Below are 18,622 nucleotides of genomic sequence, written 5' to 3'. Positions count from 1 at the left end.
ACATGTCAGAGACGCCTTATATCTGCTTTCGACCTAGTTTTGACCCTTTTTCTTTTATTCTCCAAAGCTGCCACCAGAGGTCTCCATAAAATCACTAAACCTTGCCCAAAGAGGGATTCATATGTGAGGAACCTTGATGGTGGTCCTTGTAAGACGGGTGTCTCCACATTCGCAGCTCTAATTAGTGTCTCAGTAAATCTTGAGTTTATTCAACAAACTGTTCAACTCGTCCTTCAGTGTGTCAGTCACTATTTCACCCTTCAGCTGCTTTGACCTGTAATTACTCAGAATCAGAAACAGAAATCACCACTCATTCATTATTTATAGCTCCAACGGTGCAATATTTACCAATGTGTACCCTAATCAACTCTGGTTTAATGATATTAATACTGTATAATAATTTATAAAACACGATACTTCATGTTCAGCACAATACTTACTTTTTCAATATTGTTCGTTTTGCATAGATATTTTCACATGTTCTTATCTATTTTTCCATATTTTTGCCATTTTAATGCATATTTCTTATTTGTATTTTTACACAAATAGATTGTATAGTGAAGTCGAATGTAGATATGTTTAAATATGTCTTTTTCTGTTTTATTGTTACTGTTCATTGTTCTAATTTCTTTATATATGTCTTTCAAGAAAGCAGCTTAGGTAACAAGACCAATTTTTCCCGGAGGATTAACAAGGTGTTTCTCTATTCAGTATTAATGGTCTTGCCTCGTGATGTTTTACAGAAAAAGAGAAGCTTCATACATAAGTCTCCGGTCAAATATTAAACGTTTAAATTAAACGTCTCTACGGATTATTTTCCTCTTTGAGAAATAAGAGATATTAATGAGATTCACATTGGATGTTTTTTTAAAGGATGAAAAGAAGTTTAACAAAATCATTAATGCTTTATCCTAATGGTTGACCTTGAAACCAGTGACGCACCAGTCCATAAACTGGATGTTTGGTGGTTTTAGACAGCGCTGAGTGCTCACAACAAAGCCATCTCAGTGTTATGTTATTACATGGTAGTTAATTTGTGTAATTAAAAGTGTATTTTGGGGATAATTTAAATAAAAAATGCTTGAAAACATTTTTTCAGAACCATATATTGAAGCCCTTTCTTGAGTATATTACTTCTGTGGCTGAGATCTATGAGTTTGAAATGCTGCGTTCAAGTACTCCTTCTATTAGTCATCACTAATTATTTTAAATACGATATTTATTTCTACCATTTATTCAATTTTTCTTTTAGCGACATGTTTAAACATATGTGCATGTAGTTTTCACACAATCTTACATAACTGCAACATGAAGTGTTCAGGTGTAGCAGTTTATATATTATTATAATTAAATCGTACTTTTTATTTTATCAAATTTGTTGAGCTGCTTCACAATCTTTCCAAGTACCCCCTCTGGTACACGTACCCCCTGAGGTACACGTATCCCCTCTGGTACACGTACCCCCTCTGGTACACGTATCCCCTCTGGTACACGTACCCCCTCTGGTACACGTACCCCCCTGGAGAATCACTGCTTTAGTTTAATTTAGTGTAGAATTATCTGCGTGTGAAGTTTGGTATTTCCGACGTCACGTGAAGGCAACACTTCTTACAGTTGAGGGTGTCATGGCGCAGAGAGGAGGCCGAAGAGCTCCGCGGCGTTAAACTTTAATTTCAGCTCGATTAAACGCTGTTAAGTCCTTGTACTCCTTGAAATTAACAACTGGTGGAAGAGATATACTGGTAAGTTGACTAAAACTTGTGTTGGCGTGTTTATAAAGGTGGTTTTCACCCAAGCAAGAGGACAGATTGACAGCAGCAGGAACGTTTTGTTAAACAGTTTTTTCTTGCACCGTGTTGTTGTCATGAATAAGTCGCGTTCAATGACACTTCATCTGTGTAAGTGTGTGGGTCTAACATTGTAACATTACATCACAGCTAGCTTTAGCTACATTCAAATATCGTTACATGGCGTTGGAGGGACTTCTCCTGACTGAGGCCTCTCTGTGCTCAGTAATGTCAACTAATGCAAATGTTTATTCTAACCAGAGTTGAAGGAAGAAGTAAAAGTAGTAATTTAACACTGTAGAAATACTCTGTTACAAGTTAAAGGCGTTCAAAATGTTACGGAAGTCAAAGTACACAAGTATTAGCATCATTTAGTACTTTAAGTACAAAAAGTAAAAGTGCTCATGCAGAATTCCCTGTTTCAGAATAATATCATATTGAGTTATAATTATGGAAAGATGAATGTTTATATGTACTGTTGAAAGTGGGGGCTATTTGTAATGACTTTATAAACTTCTGTGTAGCTTAATCTGTAAGAATATATACTATTTTACTTGTTGATAATATTTTAATCTAAAGTATTTAAAGTGACCAAATAAATGTAGTGGAGTAAAAATGTATAATATTTCCTGTTAAATGTAGTGGAATATAAATATAAAGTTACATAAAATGTATTTACTCAAGTAAAGTACAAGTATTTGAAAATTGTATTTAGGTAACTGAGTACTGTACTGTACCTAAGTGCAATTGTGAGGTGCTTACTTGAGTATTTACATTTTGATTCTACGTCTACTCCACTACAATGTGGAGGCAAATATTGTCCGCTACAGTTACTTCAGTTACTTTGCAGGTTTAGATTAGTACAAAATAGAAGTCAGTAGTAATAATTAGTCATGTTTTGTTATAGTTTAAGCTACCACCTGTACATTATCATTAGTATGATTACTTACCTTACCGATTAATCTGTCAATTTTTCCCCCCGGATTAACTGATTAATCGGTTGGTCTATAAAATGTCAGAAAACAGTGAAAAGTGTTGTTGTTCGATGTCTTCAAATGTCTTGTTTTGTCCGAAAACAATATTATTCAGTTTAATACAATATAAAACAGAGAAAAGCTGTAAATCTCAATATATTTGAGCGTTTTCTGATATTTTAAAATGAAAAACAAGTAATCGATTATCAAAATAGTTGGCGATCATTTTTCTGTCGACTAAGCGTTGCAGCTGTAGTACATTAATGCATCACTACTTATATTGCAATAATATAATCTAATGTATATTGTTCTGAAATGGACCATTCTGCATAATAACTACTTTTGGTACTTTAAGTATGTTGATGCGTATACTTTTGTAGCGTTACTTAAGTAAGAGTTTGAATGCAGGACTTTAACTTGTTTTTACACTGCACTGTTGCTACTTGTATTCAAATAAAAAATAAATAAAACTTCCACCACTGTTTATAACTGTTAACTGTAACTCTTGTTCCAGGAGTAGGAATTAAAGGAATGCAGGGGCAGATCGAGGAGCAAAAAATGCTTGGTATGTGAAATGACCCCTGATAGGTTTATAAGATGAAACAAGCCTTCAGGGTGGCACTAACATTGACTCTGCCCTACATTCCCAATATAAGATTAATGAATAATGTGTTGCTTTATTCACTTGGCAACTGTAAGCTCAGTCAGGAAAGGTTATACTTGACCTGGTAGGGGTTCACTGACTTCAAGGACTCTGCAGCCTGACACAGTAGTGGAAGAAGTAGAGAAGACGTATTTTTACTAAAGTAAAAGTAGCAAGCACAGTATAAAAATGTTCAATTGCAAGTAAAAGTCCTCAATGCAACATTTAACTTGGGTGAAAGTACATAACTAGTAGCAGCTAAGGGTACTTAAAGCCCACTCAAGACACATGTTAAAGTATTTAAAATGATGAATATTTAGTTTAATGTGGATTTCCTCAGAGATGCATGCATAATGTTTAAATCTACTCAGCTACTCTCACCACTCATATCATATCTAACTACTCAAAATGTAAGGTGGCTAAAAATAAGGTGGCAACCGTATTTTCAGTTTCCGCCACCAAAAGCTGCTGCCTGGTTGACATCCAGCCATATTCCCCAAAATAAGTGTACAACAACAAGTTGAATAAAAATATAAATGAAAGTTTGATAAACCTCATTCTCTATTCAATATTAGTATTTTGAATGCAATCATTACCTACCGTAAACTGTTAACAAATGCATTCATGTTCTGGACTCAGTGTGGGAGTCAGTTTTGACATGAATGAGAGACGGAAATCAAGAACATGGATTTGTGGATGAAATGTAGCAGCAATACAGCTGGAAACACGGTGAAAGAAGAGTTACTGCATGACAAAATTTGGTTTGGTGTGAATCCAGTGATATATTCTATACATTTGAAAGTTTGTTGTTTAGTAAATTAGACACTGCGCTGTATAAAGGTTTTTTGCCTACCAAAAAATGTTTTGTGCTGGCCAGGGGGTACTTTGGTGCTTTGAGGAACCACTAGTTTATAATATACTGATGACTTTTCTTGTGCTCTCCCTTTATCTGAGCATTGTTGCTGCTAGTAGCCTCGTTCTGGCCCTCCTCAGTGGGGGGATGTGATTGGCGTGGTTGCCTTTTTATGGCCAGGCCAGACTCAGCTGTGGAGAACCAGAGAGTTTATGTCACTCCACTCTGTTGGCTGCCTCGGCCTCAGCAGCACGGAACGACAGCAGTGACCGCAGCTGTCTTCGTGGGGTTGTTAGCCTACCAGGTGCTGCTGTGCAACCTTGCACAAATCTGAGCGCTGTTGCAGAAAAAAGCCTTCCAGGTTATGTGCCTCTTCTGTCATGTACAAGTAATCTTAACACTTGCAAACAAGATATTATAGATGTATATCCAAGGTAATCCTGCACACAGTAGAGCGGTTCTACTGTCATGAGGACAAAATGCAAAACATTTTGAAGCCTGCATGTAAATTGGGTTTGGTGATTGCAAGATCTCACCAGCAAGAGGCAACGCGAGCATTCAAACCAAGCGTCGGAGAGCACACTGTAAGCACCATTATGTAAATTGAGCCTGTTTTTAATTTACGCTTTTCACATGCACCGAACAGCTCCTGAATAAACATCATGCTCACTGATAAACTTGGGTCTCTTGGAAGCTACATAGTTTTATGAAGCTGTGGCACAAAGTTCTTCATTGCAGGGAATAAATCGAGTCAACTTTTTTTCCTAGTTTTAACTGTTACAAGATGATGTTTTTGCATTTGCGTTCTTACTCTCAACTCGATTAAAATATGCCAATTTGGTGGATTGTAGGGCTGCCCCCAAAGAGTTGACCAAGCACTGGTCGACCTAAAAATCACTAGCAGACCACAATTTCATTGGTTGATTGGTCAAAGGGGAAAAAAACATTTGGAGCTGTTTCTTGTCAACGTTAAGTGAAAATCTGTGACTCAAAACTGGAGCGCTTTTAATTTGAAGGGCCAGATACACACTCACTGTCAGTGTTGTTTTTATAACACAGCAGGTCTCTTGGCTGTACATCGTGGTTAGACAGCTCATAATTAATAACCAATCATGTCGGGAAAGACATCTAAAGTGTGGGATCACTTTGAAAAGAACAAGGGTGACCCCAAGAAGGTCACATGCAAGGTTATTAATTATGTTGAATTATGTTATTCAGTCGCTGAGGCTGTATTTTGGGGCTGGGGGATAAATGCATACGGTTAGTCGACTTATCGCTCTAAATGGCCACCACTGGTTGACCAAGAAACCTTGGTCGGGGCCGCCCTAGTGGATTGTAACAAATTTTTTTGCATACTTTCTTGGTCCCCAGAGGATGAATCGGGCTGAATTTGGTGGTACGGAGCAACGTCTGAGAGATATACACGATTGTCGGATCGGGTCATAACTGGGCCGTCTGATGTGTGTAGAGATCTGTCTGCCATGTAGCAGACTGGTCATTTAATGAAAAAACGTTATTCAGGACAGCCCTACATTATAGTATACTGTATAATTTTGGCTTTTGTCTTGTTCCTGCATGTTTTAACTCTGATTCAGTAGGTTCATTTAGTTTCTTTCTAGAGATACAATAGTAACATGGTCCCCAAATCCAGGAATAGACCTTCAACCATTTCAAGGAATGGAAAGTGACCTACACCACCCTGCCATCCTCTAGAGTTTTGTCCAGGACGTAACTAAAGTCCTCTGACTAACATTGTGCCCCTCTGAGTGTTGCTTTTGTCCCGAATATAACTGCAGGTCATGCGTCCAGCTCCTGGGGCAGACAGTCTAATACTGTTATAGTTTGTGATGAAAGGGGGCACAGGGTCCCTTTTCACCCATGTAGCCGAGCTGTGGAGGTCAAAAGGATATACAGTACGTACATATGCTGGCGGTTACACTGGTCTCTGCACTCATCACTCAGCAGTAAGATTGTTTCCACACCTCTACGGTTTCCTTCCCTCTTCCCTCTCTCCCTTCATATCAGAAATTTCTCTCGGCTATTCTTGGATCTGGTTGGTAAACAACACAGTTTGTCAGTTGCTCAATACTTCTGACTGTTGGAGTATTAAGTCCAGTCATGGCCTTGCTCTTTGTGATAATGTGTGTGTATAAGATAAACCGTTCAAATAAAGGCCAGATGTAATAGTTAAATGTCAGGACAGATGTCCGTCCTCCACAGAGCTGGGTCTGTCTGACGTTCCTGTCTGTTATAGGGAAGGTTTTCGTTGCCACCGTACTCTACGGGGGAATTGTTGGGTCTATGTAAATCATAAATAAGTCATAGAGTGTGGTCTTTACCTACTCTGTAAAGTGTCCTGAGATAACTTTTGTTATGATTCGGCACTATAGATAAAATTGAAGTAAATTAAATGTAAGCAGAGATAGTAAGAAGTCACATAGAGTGACTTCTTACTATCAGTAGTGAAAGGAAAGCTCACGTCTATCTAAGGAAATGTCGTTATCCACTCCAATGTAAAGATAATCCTTTAAAGTTAGGTTTTTTCTTTTAGTGCAGGTCTGGGGCTGTGAGGTCTGTCTGCCCTTCAGGAGAGCAGTGTGATGCCTCACAGAGCCGCAGTTTGTGCACCGCTGCATTGTTGAACCCTTGTGAGGAATGTGTGCTAAGTCCTTTGGCCAGAGGGGCCGGGGGCTTTATTTCAACCTTTTAAACAAAGCTCTGCAATGAGAAACCTGTGTATTCTGAGAAGGAAAGATCATCTCCAAATAGTGACAAGAATCCTATAGAGGACGTTAATGCAGGTTCCTGTTGACTCAATGGCAAATGGAGTGTGTTCAAGTGTTTTTCTGCTGGTTTTTACCGTCTGTTCTTTTTCTCCTGGTGATTTAACCGGAGTGAATACAGTATGAATCAGATATAGACTTACTTAATGCGATTCATCACTTTATTCCAATATATTCAGGGCGATGACGTCGATGAAATCTGACGCTGTTATGATGCTTTTGAATGTAAAAAAGAAAGAAGCAAACATTCAGTACAACCCTACCTAAGCTGGGCTATATGTCCAAATCCAGCGAAGGACCAGCCACAAAGCTGTCTAGATCGAACATGGCGCACAATTACACGCCAATCATTTAACCAATTAGGCTACTAACAGTTTAAACTCAGTGCTGACAATTTACCCACAGGAATCCTTTTGACAGGTGTGTTTTTAAGATCCCGGACGACCCCCCATTTATGTTACAACCCAGCTCATGAGGGGAAAGGGAAGCAACATAAAACCAGCTGTTCTTGGTAATATAAAAGGTATTTATTAACAATAGGGTTTAAAGATAGAAAAGGAAAACATACATAACTACAACAGAAGGAGAGGGCCTACGGGTGCTGCTAAAGGAATAAACAAATATAACTGAAAAAGGACTCATTAAAACTGGAGCTGAAACCAAAGGAGAACAAAAGATCATCCACTAAACTATTCCTTTGAAACAAAACGCAACGTGAGCAGCACCCCTATCCCTAACGTTACTAAACATTAAACAGCTATGGTCTAAGCGAGATGCACGTGAATGATGCTACTTTCATAAAATGAAGTTGATCTCATAGAGAAAGACTTACTCATTTAATGACATTAATCACTTTATTCCAATATTTTTAGGGCGATGACGTTGATAAAATATGACGCTGTTATGATGCTTTTGAATGTAAAAACAACATTCAGTACAACCCTGCTTAAGCTGGGCCATATGTCCAAAATCTTCTATCCCGATATAGATAATTTCATATCTCGATAATGACATCACAATATAGCATGCTCTCTGCTAATTCCATAAGTAAATGACCACATGTTAAAGCCTATTTTTGTACACACCTGCGTGAATTAAATACTTCACATTTTATTAAGCAAACGTAAAAACAAAACCAAGATCTTGAAATGAAATTCCTTCAAAATTTAGATAACATAATTCTATATCAAAATATTCAAGGAAGTCAGGATGCGATTTCATTGAAAGACGATGAGTTATCATCTTAAGTTATCACCCAGCCCTACTAATTAAACGGATAATCATTTAGTTCAGTTCTAGTTCAGTGCAGCTCTAGTTCAGTTTACTATAATAATGTTAGGAAAAGCGGTAAATTGTTCATTGAGAAGCTAGAGTTGGCTAATGTGACATCTGTTAATCAGTTGTAATAGTTAATAGTGTAATATTTGTCAGCTGTAAAAGCGTCCTGTTGTTTAAGAGTATATTTTTGACTCGTCGTCAGTTAAGTCTGTGTGTATTTTGGTAGCCTGACTGCAGTACGTTACGACAGGAGGCTGTGTGTTTTGGTGTGCTGCTGTGCTGATGGTGGCGAGGAGGTCCGGGCTCAGCTGGTTCCTCTCTCAAAGACCACTCACTGAAGCGGACTGACCGCAGAGACATACCAGTGGGAGGGTTTATACTCTTCCCCCCACAGCGTCAGCCCACGGCATGTTAGGTGTTCTTCCTAAATCCCCCCCATCCACCCACCGACCCACACACACACACACACCCTCCCCTGCCTGGAAATGGACACTGCTGGTGTATTTATAGCCCCCGAGCACAAGCAGGCTCTGTATCTTAAACACGGTGAGAAGCTGGAGCTTAAATTCACCATAGTCGCGCTGAGCTGCGTATATTCCAGACCTGTGTACTAAACGTGCGTGGAGGGGCTCATCAGGTAGGGGAAAGAACAGTTTTTAGGGTTTCTTTTTTCAGAAATGAATCGATTTATTTGAGTCAGTGGGCTGTTACACTGCCTACATGTTTAGTTGTATATTCTCTTAAACAAACCACGACTTACCAGTGAAATTAACTGGTGGGAATGTATATTTATACATCTCTTATGCTTCTGATATTAGTTTTGACTGAAACTTCCTTGAATGTTGTTAAACATCATCATCATGTCTAAGGTCATTTACCATTCTAGACCACCATGTGTAGATTCATGTTTGATAAATGTCAACGTAGCGTCGGAGCTGCCACTATTTGTCGGTTCATTTTTCTTCGTCAGCTGAAAAAATTAACGGGCAACTTCTTTGACAATCCTTTCATAATTTAAGTTCAGCCCCTGTTCCAGCTCCTCAGTTGTGACCATGTAAAGCTTTTTCTTGGTCTTGTTTGGGTGTTTGGACTGTTGCTCAGTCAACACAAGGAATTTGAAGAGTTTAGGAAACTGTGATGGGTATTTTCCACACATTTTTCACAATTACCTGATTGAAACAGAAACTATTTAGCAGATTAATCAATATTGAAAGTTATTGTAACATGTGTTAGGTGGTAATTAGAGCTTCTTAAATCAGTCAATCGATTAGTAGTCAATTTGTCAAATTAACCGCCAGCTATTTTGATAAGCGATTAATCGGTTTGAATCATTTTTGAAGAAACAAAGTCAAAATTCTCTGATTTCAGCTTTTAACTGAATATTTTCTGGTTTGTTTTCTCCTCTGTGGCAGTAAACTGAATATCTTTGAGGTGTGGACAAAATTTAATTTAAAGGATTTAAAGGATGTCAGATGGGCTTTGGGGAACACTGATATATATATATATATATATATATATATATATATATATATATATATATGTGTGTGTCTATATATATATATATATATATATATATATATATATATATATGTGTGTGTCTATATATATATATATGTGTGTCTATATATATATATATCATTTTATTTTCCGCATTTTTGACATGTTAAAGAGAAAAAAACTAATCGATTAATCAAGAAAATGATTGACAGATAAATGATAAGAAAAATAATCGTTAATTAAATTTGAGGTGTGTTTTTGTTGTTTATCTGTTTCAGACGAAAACATCATCCTGACCACAAACAGCGGGAACTGAGACTGAGGAGAGATGGAAAAGCCCGTCCTGCAGACACAACCGTCCACCCTGCCTTTTTTTGACACGGCCCACGCCTTCAACCTGCTGCGGGGAATCCATGAACTCCGCGCCGAGCGAAAGTTTTTCGATGTGACTTTGTGTGCCGAGGGCCGCGAGTTCCACTGCCACCGCACAGTGTTGGCCGCTGCCAGTACCTACTTCAGGGCTATGTTCGCGGGTACTTTGAGAGAGAGTGTAATGGACCGCGTAGTTCTTCACGAGGTGTCAGCTGAGCTGTTGGGCCTGCTGGTGGACTTCTGCTACACGGGACGGGTCACCGTCACTCAGGACAACGTGGATGTCCTGCTGAAGACAGCCGATCTGTTCCAGTTCCCCTCGGTCAAAGAGGCCTGCTGTGCTTTTCTGGAGCAGCGGCTTGATGTTTCCAACTGCTTGGAGATCCAGGATTTTGCAGAGGCCTACGCTTGCAGAGAGCTGGCGACCAGCGCTCGCCGCTTTGTCCTCAAAAACATAATGGAGCTGTCTAAAGCGACAGACTTTGCGCGGTTGCCATGGAAGCGCCTCCTTGAGTTTGTGTCAGATGATGAGCTTTGCGTGGACAAGGAGGAGGCAGCTTATCAAATTGCAGTGCGCTGGGTGAAGTCTGACCTCCAGCGGAGACTGCACTACTGGCCTGAACTCCTCCAGCAGGTCCGTCTCCCCTTTGTCAGGAGGTTCTTCCTGTTGGCCCACGTGGAGAGCGACCCGCTTGTCTACCTGTCGCCCACCTGCCTCCGCATGGTGAACGAAGCCCGTAGCTTCCAGTCCTGCGAGTACGACCGCCACGACAGGCCCTGCCACCGAATGCGGCCTCGGCCTTCCACGGGGCTGGCAGAAATCCTGGTGGTGGTGGGAGGCTGCGACCAGGACTGTGACGAGCTGGTCACAGTGGACTGTTACAACCCCCAGACCGGACAGTGGCGCTACCTGGCTGAGTTCCCCGACCACCTGGGAGGAGGCTACAGCATCGCTGCCCTCGGAAACGATATGTATGTCACAGGTAAGTTATTGAAAGACGTTCAAATGCACTATAAATATAAAGGTTTCACATGAAAGTAGTAGTAGTCCTTCCTGACTCATGAAGACTCTCCCAGTCAGCATGGTGTTGTCACAGATCATACTGGTGTCCGTCCACCCCTGTATATGTATAAATGCATCAACATCTTCAGGTGTCCCACTAACTGAAGGACAGGCCAGAGACAGTGTGCAGTGGTTACAGTGACATCTGATTCACTGTAGCATGAACGCTCAGGTCAGTAGCTTTCCATTCCCGCTCCTTCGTCTAATGAAATGACCGGGCTGCATTTATAAATAAACTAAAGGCTCTTTGGCCAGTGGGTCTCAGTGTGAACAAGGCAAAGTGAGGCAGGACATGATGTGCTGCCAGGACAGCAGCGGCGTTATCATCATCATCATCATCATCACCACCACCATCATCATCTTCATCATGTTTCCCTTCAGGAATAATCCCAGAGCTTCACTCTGAGCTCAACAACAAATTTAGCTGTCAGCTCACTCCTTCTAGGACAGAAATACCAGCAGCATGTGATTACATAATGTTCACAGGCAGATTAAGTTTTTATAACCTTCTGATACAGTTTTTATTGAATAAGTCCTATTTGAATTGAGCATTTGTACCTTTTTTAAGGGCAACAAAGTAGCTTGAAATATTAAATATTTAAGAATGAAAAGGAGGACTGAAAATAACTACATGATATCTAGAATGTTCTTCACTTATAAACTGAGCTACCGTAAAGAGGGGAAGGTCAGGGTGTCCGCAGATCCTTATAGAGGCTTACACTTTCTTTATTTTTTTTAAATATGAAAGGTCTTACATTTTGAGAACATGTCCAAAACCTCTTCACTTGGACTTGTCTCTGTTCAGTCGTAGACGGGGGCTGGGGTTTGTGTTATTACTTCATGATTTTACACATTTATTTGTCCACATTAAGTATTTAGAACAGATGGAAATCAAAAGCTACCATAGTTGGTTATTTAAGGTTTTGTTTAGACTTGTAAAGGATATTTTATAAGAAAGTGGGACACAGCTCACACACTCAATTGCCACTGACTTCGCCCAGCCCTGATGTGCATTCATTTTGTGTGTAAAGGTATTATATATGTTCTGTCGAGGCTTAAAGGGTCAAACATTACATTTAAAATGAGGGCTGGGTGATAGGGATGCTCTGTCCCAGTGTGGGTCATTTTCATATCTCAATAATGACATAGCATGTAAATAGTTTATAGGAAATAACCACATGGTATAATTCTGTGTCAATGAGTGTTTTCTCATTCTATTAAGAACTTCAGTGGAAAATGAACACACAACAATGGGTAAGGATCGTAACGTAAAGTGGCGTCCAAATGACGTTGATATTGCTGTAACCAAAACAAACTTCAAATGAGTATATTCAGGCATTTCAGAAATCATTTTTTGAGAAGTAAATGTGCTTCATCACGATACGATTTGGTTGAATTATAGAATAGTGCTAGCAAGAATGTTGATGAAGGTCGACAGCATTGACGTACGTCTTCAAATGAATCTATACTGACAAACTAAAACTTTTGCTTCGTAGTATATCTTACTGAGCACCAGGGCAAAAAAACAAATAGATGCATATTAACAGTTGAAACGACACGTCTGTGTCCTCCAGGTGGCTCCGATGGCTCTCGCCTCTACGACGGCGTGTGGCGCTACAAGTCCAGCGTCAATGAGTGGACGGAGGCATCGCCCATGCTGAAGCCTCGCGAGTATCACAGCTCTTGCGTGCTGAAAGGTCAGCTCTACGTGGTGGCGTCGGACAGCACTGAACGCTACGATCAGGCTCTGGACTGCTGGGAGGCCTTACCGCCCATGCTGCACGCCATGGACAACTGCTCCACCACCACGTGCAGCGGACGCCTGTACGCCATCGGCTCTCTGACAGGGGAGGACACCATGGCCATCCAGAGCTACGATGCAGACACCAACCGCTGGGCCATGGTCAGCTGTGGACAGCTGCCCCCGTGGTCCTTCACGCCCAAAACTGTGACCTTAAAAAGCCTCATCTACTTCATCCGGTGAGAAGAGAATTGACTTCAGTTACACATTGAAACTAAATATTTATAGTTTAATTTACATCCATTTAGAGTGTGAGGAGAATTATAACAGTAATCCACACACTAAATATAAAGTTAATCTACTCCAGCACTGTACTTAAATACTAAATTCAGGTACTTAACTTTCCATTTTCTGCTGCTTTGTACTTACTTACTTTATACTACATTTCAGAGGGAGAGATTGTACTTTTTACCCCACTACATTTATTTGACCGCCTTAGTTACTAGGTACTTTTGTTTTTAATTATGCTTATAAAGTATAACACACTGCACACAAAGATTGAACAAGTTATTTAATTATTACAATATTTCACAAAAAGGCGAAGGTTGGAGACCATTTTGAAAAATAAATCTAAATGTATATATCAGAACTTTAGTCATTTTTCACCCATCTCAAAACCCCACAGATTTATCTTGTTGTGACCCTTCGGAGGGGGGCGACCCCTGGGTTGGGAACCACTGGACTAAACTACCTAAAACTGAATATAAATATATGTAAAAATATATTTCACACAAGCTTCACCTCGATCAGATGGAACTGTAAAATGCTGCATTGATGCATCAGTATTAACAATGTAATTTCTAATAATATATCAGTCACTGGGCAGATTTTACTTCTTTTACTTTAACACTTTAAGTACATTTTAAAGTAAATTTTAAATGCATGACTTGTATTTCTACCTTGTTGTACTGTCACTTTATTTAAGTAAAGGATGGGAGTACTTCTTCCACATCTGGTAAACACATGTAGACTATTTCCTCTAGTATTCAGTCTTTCTGTTGTTCGACTGCCCAGTTTCCTGCTGTGAGCACAGACTAAACAAGAGTGCACTACTCGATAATAACATTATGTTTTTCTAAAATACAAAATTGTGCAAAATATTCAAATCATGTTACAGAAGTGAGAATGAAGAGGTTTGTAGTAATATAGGGATATGTGGGGTAGGATTGATTATCTTAAAATCAAGAAAGAAACATTTGTTCATGAAACGTTGTTGTTGTAATGGTCGCTGAAGTTATTGTGATGACATTTGCAGTTCTGATTGTTTTGGCAGCAGCTTGACTCCGGTGTGTTTCTATTTGTAGGGATGACTCTGCCGAGGTCGATGTTTACAATCCTCAAAAGAACGAGTGGGACAAAATTAGTCCGATGACCCAGGTTTGTATTACACACCAGACACTTGTTGTCTTTATTTACAGTCTGTTGTGATCAGGAAAAGTTATGAACTGTGAACGTAAGTGTCAGCAACACCGCAGTAAATCCAGACGGGATCATAAACACTGCAGATACTTGCCTGAATACAGTAAAGGTGACGGATGAATATAAATGTGGCCTTTTGAATGACTTCATTGTGATAACTTTATAGATTTGTTGCCCGAAATGTAATTGATCACTGCCTCTAACGAGATGACATGAACCTATAAGTCCCATAACCTGCCATTACATTTGTTTTTGTCTTTTTATTGTTTTTTCATTGTCTACACTCTTTCTCTTTTGTATTAATATTTTTTTCCAGTCAAATTTGAAGCACTTTGAACTGCACTAACCTGCATGAAAGCTGCTTAATGCTAAATAGTTTGATTGATTACAGTACAAGGTTATCAGATGATTCCAAAACACAGCTCAATAATCCATCAATAATACTATGTGTAAAAGAGTGTGAAAAGAAATAAGCTATGGAAACGGCACAGTCATGGCGAGAAGTAGGGACAACTGAAAAGTGTATTTTGCGCAGTACAACACCGTTAAAATAAAAAAGATGGAATCTAGATAAACAACAGTTGTGCCCACAAGTGTTACCATGGAAAAAATTGGGGCTCCACATATTAAACTATTTAAATATACAACCTTTCCTGTCATCTCTGTGTAAACAACCTGCAGTTCAGTCGCTGAATTGTTGCCATGTGACTGTTGGTCTCAGCCGAATCAATCATGGCTTCACAGTTACACTGAGCGCAGAATTAAATGTTTTTTTGTAGGATGTGGTTCGTACAATCGGTTTATTTTGGGTCAAATTGCAAATGAGACATGTAGAATAAAGATATTTTGATGAAATCTCACTATCTTTACCTTAGACTCTGGTATGTTTTCTGACAGAAATGGTTCACAGTGTTCATGTATTTCCCATTTTCCCAAACAAAACATTGTCCTTGTGCATATATGACAATAAGATGTGTGTGTATATATGTCCAGGACAAAGACTGGTCCAGAGTATGTGGGTGGTTAAAACTGATAACCCACCTGTATTATGTATTCACTTATAATTGAACTCACTAAATCCAGTATTTTCTGTTACATCCAGGTCCATGTTGGAGGCAGTGTGGCCGCCCTGGGCGGTAAAATATATGTGTCCGGTGGTTATGACAACACGTTTGAGCTGTCAGATGTGGTGGAGGCGTTCGACCCGACCACCCGCTCTTGGACTCCAGCTGGGCGGCTCCCGCAGCCGACCTTCTGGCATGGCAGCGTCAGCATATTCCGCCAGTTCATGCCGCAGGTGTCCAGTGCATTTGAACCTACGGACATACCTGAGTCAAACGCCATCCACCTGCACCGGCACCAGCGTCACCAAGCGCTCCACAATCTCAACAACAATCTGAACCAGAACCAGAACCAGGATGTGAACCCAGCACACTGAGTTTGGGCCCGGAAACCCCTGTTACACTTCCATCTGTTCTCCCTCATAGCAGTCTATTGACTAAGATCCTGGTGTTTCTAAGCCCTGTTTGGTCTCACGGCGTGGAAGAGAGACACGTTTAAAGAAGGCGCTACCTTTGAGGCAAATGTGGGAAATTAACCCAGCATGTTGTCCTGAGGGTCAGGTTGTGCTCGGTCAGAACTACTTGGCAGGATATGTCCGACTAGGTTAGAAATCAAAAGTTCAGGGTTCTCACGCGTGCTGGAAATCCTTGAAAACACCACATTAAAATGAAAGTGTTTTCAAGGTTTGAGAAGTGATTTTAGAGTTTGAGAGCGTTTCAAATGTAGGTCATATAAGGTGCCAAGTCTTTTCAGCGAACATGAAACTTCCCTCCTGTAGAAATCTGTCACAAAACATCTAATGTCCTAATCTTAATGTGATGAAGAAGTGCAATAATCAGTATGCTGTATATACTGTATGTGCTGTATATAAACAGGTCAGTTACCACAGCTGTAAGGGGCTGGAAAGGCTTGAAAAGTGACTTCGGAAAAGATGAAGGGAACCTTGTTAGTTGTTATAAAACGGCTACACTCAAAGACGGAGTGAACAGCTGCCCTTCAGCAAAAGTGGGAGACATGATATCATTTAATTATGTGCCTGTTTCCATACAGTTTCCCCTGCAAGGCATTCATAGTGCTGCACTCGACATAGAAAAGTTGATAGAAATAGTGGCAAGAGACAGAAGGTCAAACCGTTCCCACCTCAGCGGCATGTAAACGTCACACAGAAATGATCTGAAGCATACTGGCGGCTTCATCCTGGAGCTTTTTTCCCTTGTAAAACCAAAATATACTCTTGGCCAAGTATTTTTTTTGTAGCGCAGCATCTACTTCACCTCATTCTGGTGGGTCAAGCAGCGATGGGACTTATTACCTCCCCCCTGACGCAAGAGAGAAGGAAAAAAAACACTCTCCCTACAGTTGTAGTGTTTTTCCCTCACTGGCCGCAAGAGACGCCAACTACACACTTACAAACACATGAGAACAACTGCACATACTGTAGGTGGGGTTAGGATTTCTTAGATGTACGTCTTTGATGCTACAGGAGAAATGACTCACCGGATTCAGAAGCCTGCCTTTGCCCGGCTGTGTCAGACTGCAGTCTTAGTGCATTATCCGTTATCTACGCTATCTATTTTGCAAGGGCACTGTCGCTGCATTCGGGCAACAGACCACTGTGATTGGTTTAAAGAAACACAGTGCCCCCCCCCCCCCCCCAAATTATCCATATATACTGTATGTAATATCAAATATTTGTTCAAAAACAGCAATAATCTGTTTACATTCCAAAAAAACTACGACAATCACAGTTAATATCTAACACTAAACAGATGTGGCTTCATAAGATGAGTTGAAGTATCGTGTGCTCGAAGGTTCGCTGAGTAATCTTCTGTCATCGTAGTGGGACTACCCGGGGATTATTGGGTATCTCTCTCCGTTTGTCACTCCTGACCCTGAAACTGGGCTACGTCAGCCTTTTATAACCACCAGTGGAATGTGCATGAAGAATTATCTTAAGACTTGTATTTACAGATGTTTTGTATGTTTATTTATGGATATATTTGTGCTGTGGTTGCTTAAGATGTACCCGCCTGTTGGTGAGGGGTCGCCAGTAACTGGAAGTGCAAAATAATCTCAATTTGTCATCATGTTTTTGAGCTTTTAATGTTTTTATGGTGTTATCTATCATTGTTTTCTTAGTTTTCATACAAGTTTGTGACGTTGTAAATACAGTATCTTGTTAACCTTACGTACCGTTTGTATAATGTTTACAGTGTGGGTACCGTAAATTAAACTACATACAGGAGAGAGTGACGCGTGATGAGCTGTTAGCAGGTTGCTCATGTATTTCGTATAAACGTGGACGGTAGTTGCAGCTGAGTGTGAAAAGGTTTTTATAGTAAGCTAATGCGTTCATCTATAAAGCTGTTTATTTTAACATGAAAGCCAAACCTGTGTGGCGTCTTCATTCCAGCTAAGGATGTTCTGACGTCTGTAAACCGTGTGCATCTGTTGGTTTACATTTGTACATCTGTAAACACATTATCTTTGTCTTTCATGTGTTTAATGTATTTTCTTTAACATAAATATTTGTAAAGCCCATTTCAAAAAGACGTATTTCCAGTCTTTACACCCGTGTATGTGTACGAGCAGTCTTCTTCACTGCCTTAATGGGAGCATGGCTCTGCTTTTTTTTTTATGTCTCCAACTGTTGATCAGCTGAATAGCGTGGAATCTCCCTCGACAGGGCACCTTTAACCAGAGCGTACTTTAAAAAAAAATCCAACATACTGTATATCTGCTCTGCTATCAGATATGGAACATCCACATCCAAGAAAAAGTTAAATTTTTTGTGAGATATACTTCTTTCTACAGTCAGCAGCAGCCAGTTAACTTGGACTGGAAACAGCTAGCCTGGTGCTACGTTAACAAAAAGTGTAAAAAAAAAACAATAAATCGATATCTTAAGGGCCTGATATGAACGCACACATAATTCACAAGCAGGAGGTGCTTTTAAAAACATTGCACTCTTTTTAGCAAACACCCGAGAATCCCCATACGCTGTTTTCACACCGCCACGCAGCAACCGCCCTGTCGACCACCGAGACATTTCCCCGCCCTAAGTTCAGCTCAGTGGACTCCTAGTGGGCT

At 40.1% G+C, this 18,622-nt stretch overlaps 1 protein-coding gene across 2 annotated transcripts; it reads left to right on the top strand.

Moving 5' to 3' along the window:
• The first annotated feature begins 1,618 nt into the window (after positions 1–1,618).
• On the top strand, positions 1,619–17,172 carry klhl21 (kelch-like family member 21). 2 transcript variants are annotated; one of them, XM_083919511.1, is made up of 5 exons: positions 1,619–1,742; positions 10,094–11,170; positions 12,825–13,230; positions 14,356–14,428; positions 15,573–17,172. In XM_083919511.1, exons 2-5 carry the CDS (start codon positions 10,144–10,146, stop codon positions 15,906–15,908), a joined length of 1,842 nt encoding a protein of 613 aa, XP_083775637.1. In that variant the 5' UTR covers positions 1,619–1,742; positions 10,094–10,143; the 3' UTR covers positions 15,909–17,172. The 2 variants fall into 2 exon arrangements, with proteins under 2 accessions (XP_083775637.1, XP_083775638.1); XM_083919512.1 differs by lacking the exon at positions 1,619–1,742 and adding an exon at positions 8,872–8,955.
• The last annotated feature ends 1,450 nt before the right edge of the window (positions 17,173–18,622 follow it).

This window comes from Echiichthys vipera, assembly GCF_963691815.1.
Source record: "Echiichthys vipera genome assembly, chromosome: 9".
NCBI classification, from domain to species: domain Eukaryota; kingdom Metazoa; phylum Chordata; class Actinopteri; order Perciformes; family Trachinidae; genus Echiichthys; species Echiichthys vipera.
The sequence above is the reverse complement of the archived record's forward strand: the minus strand, read 5'-3'. Positions and strand labels throughout refer to the sequence as shown.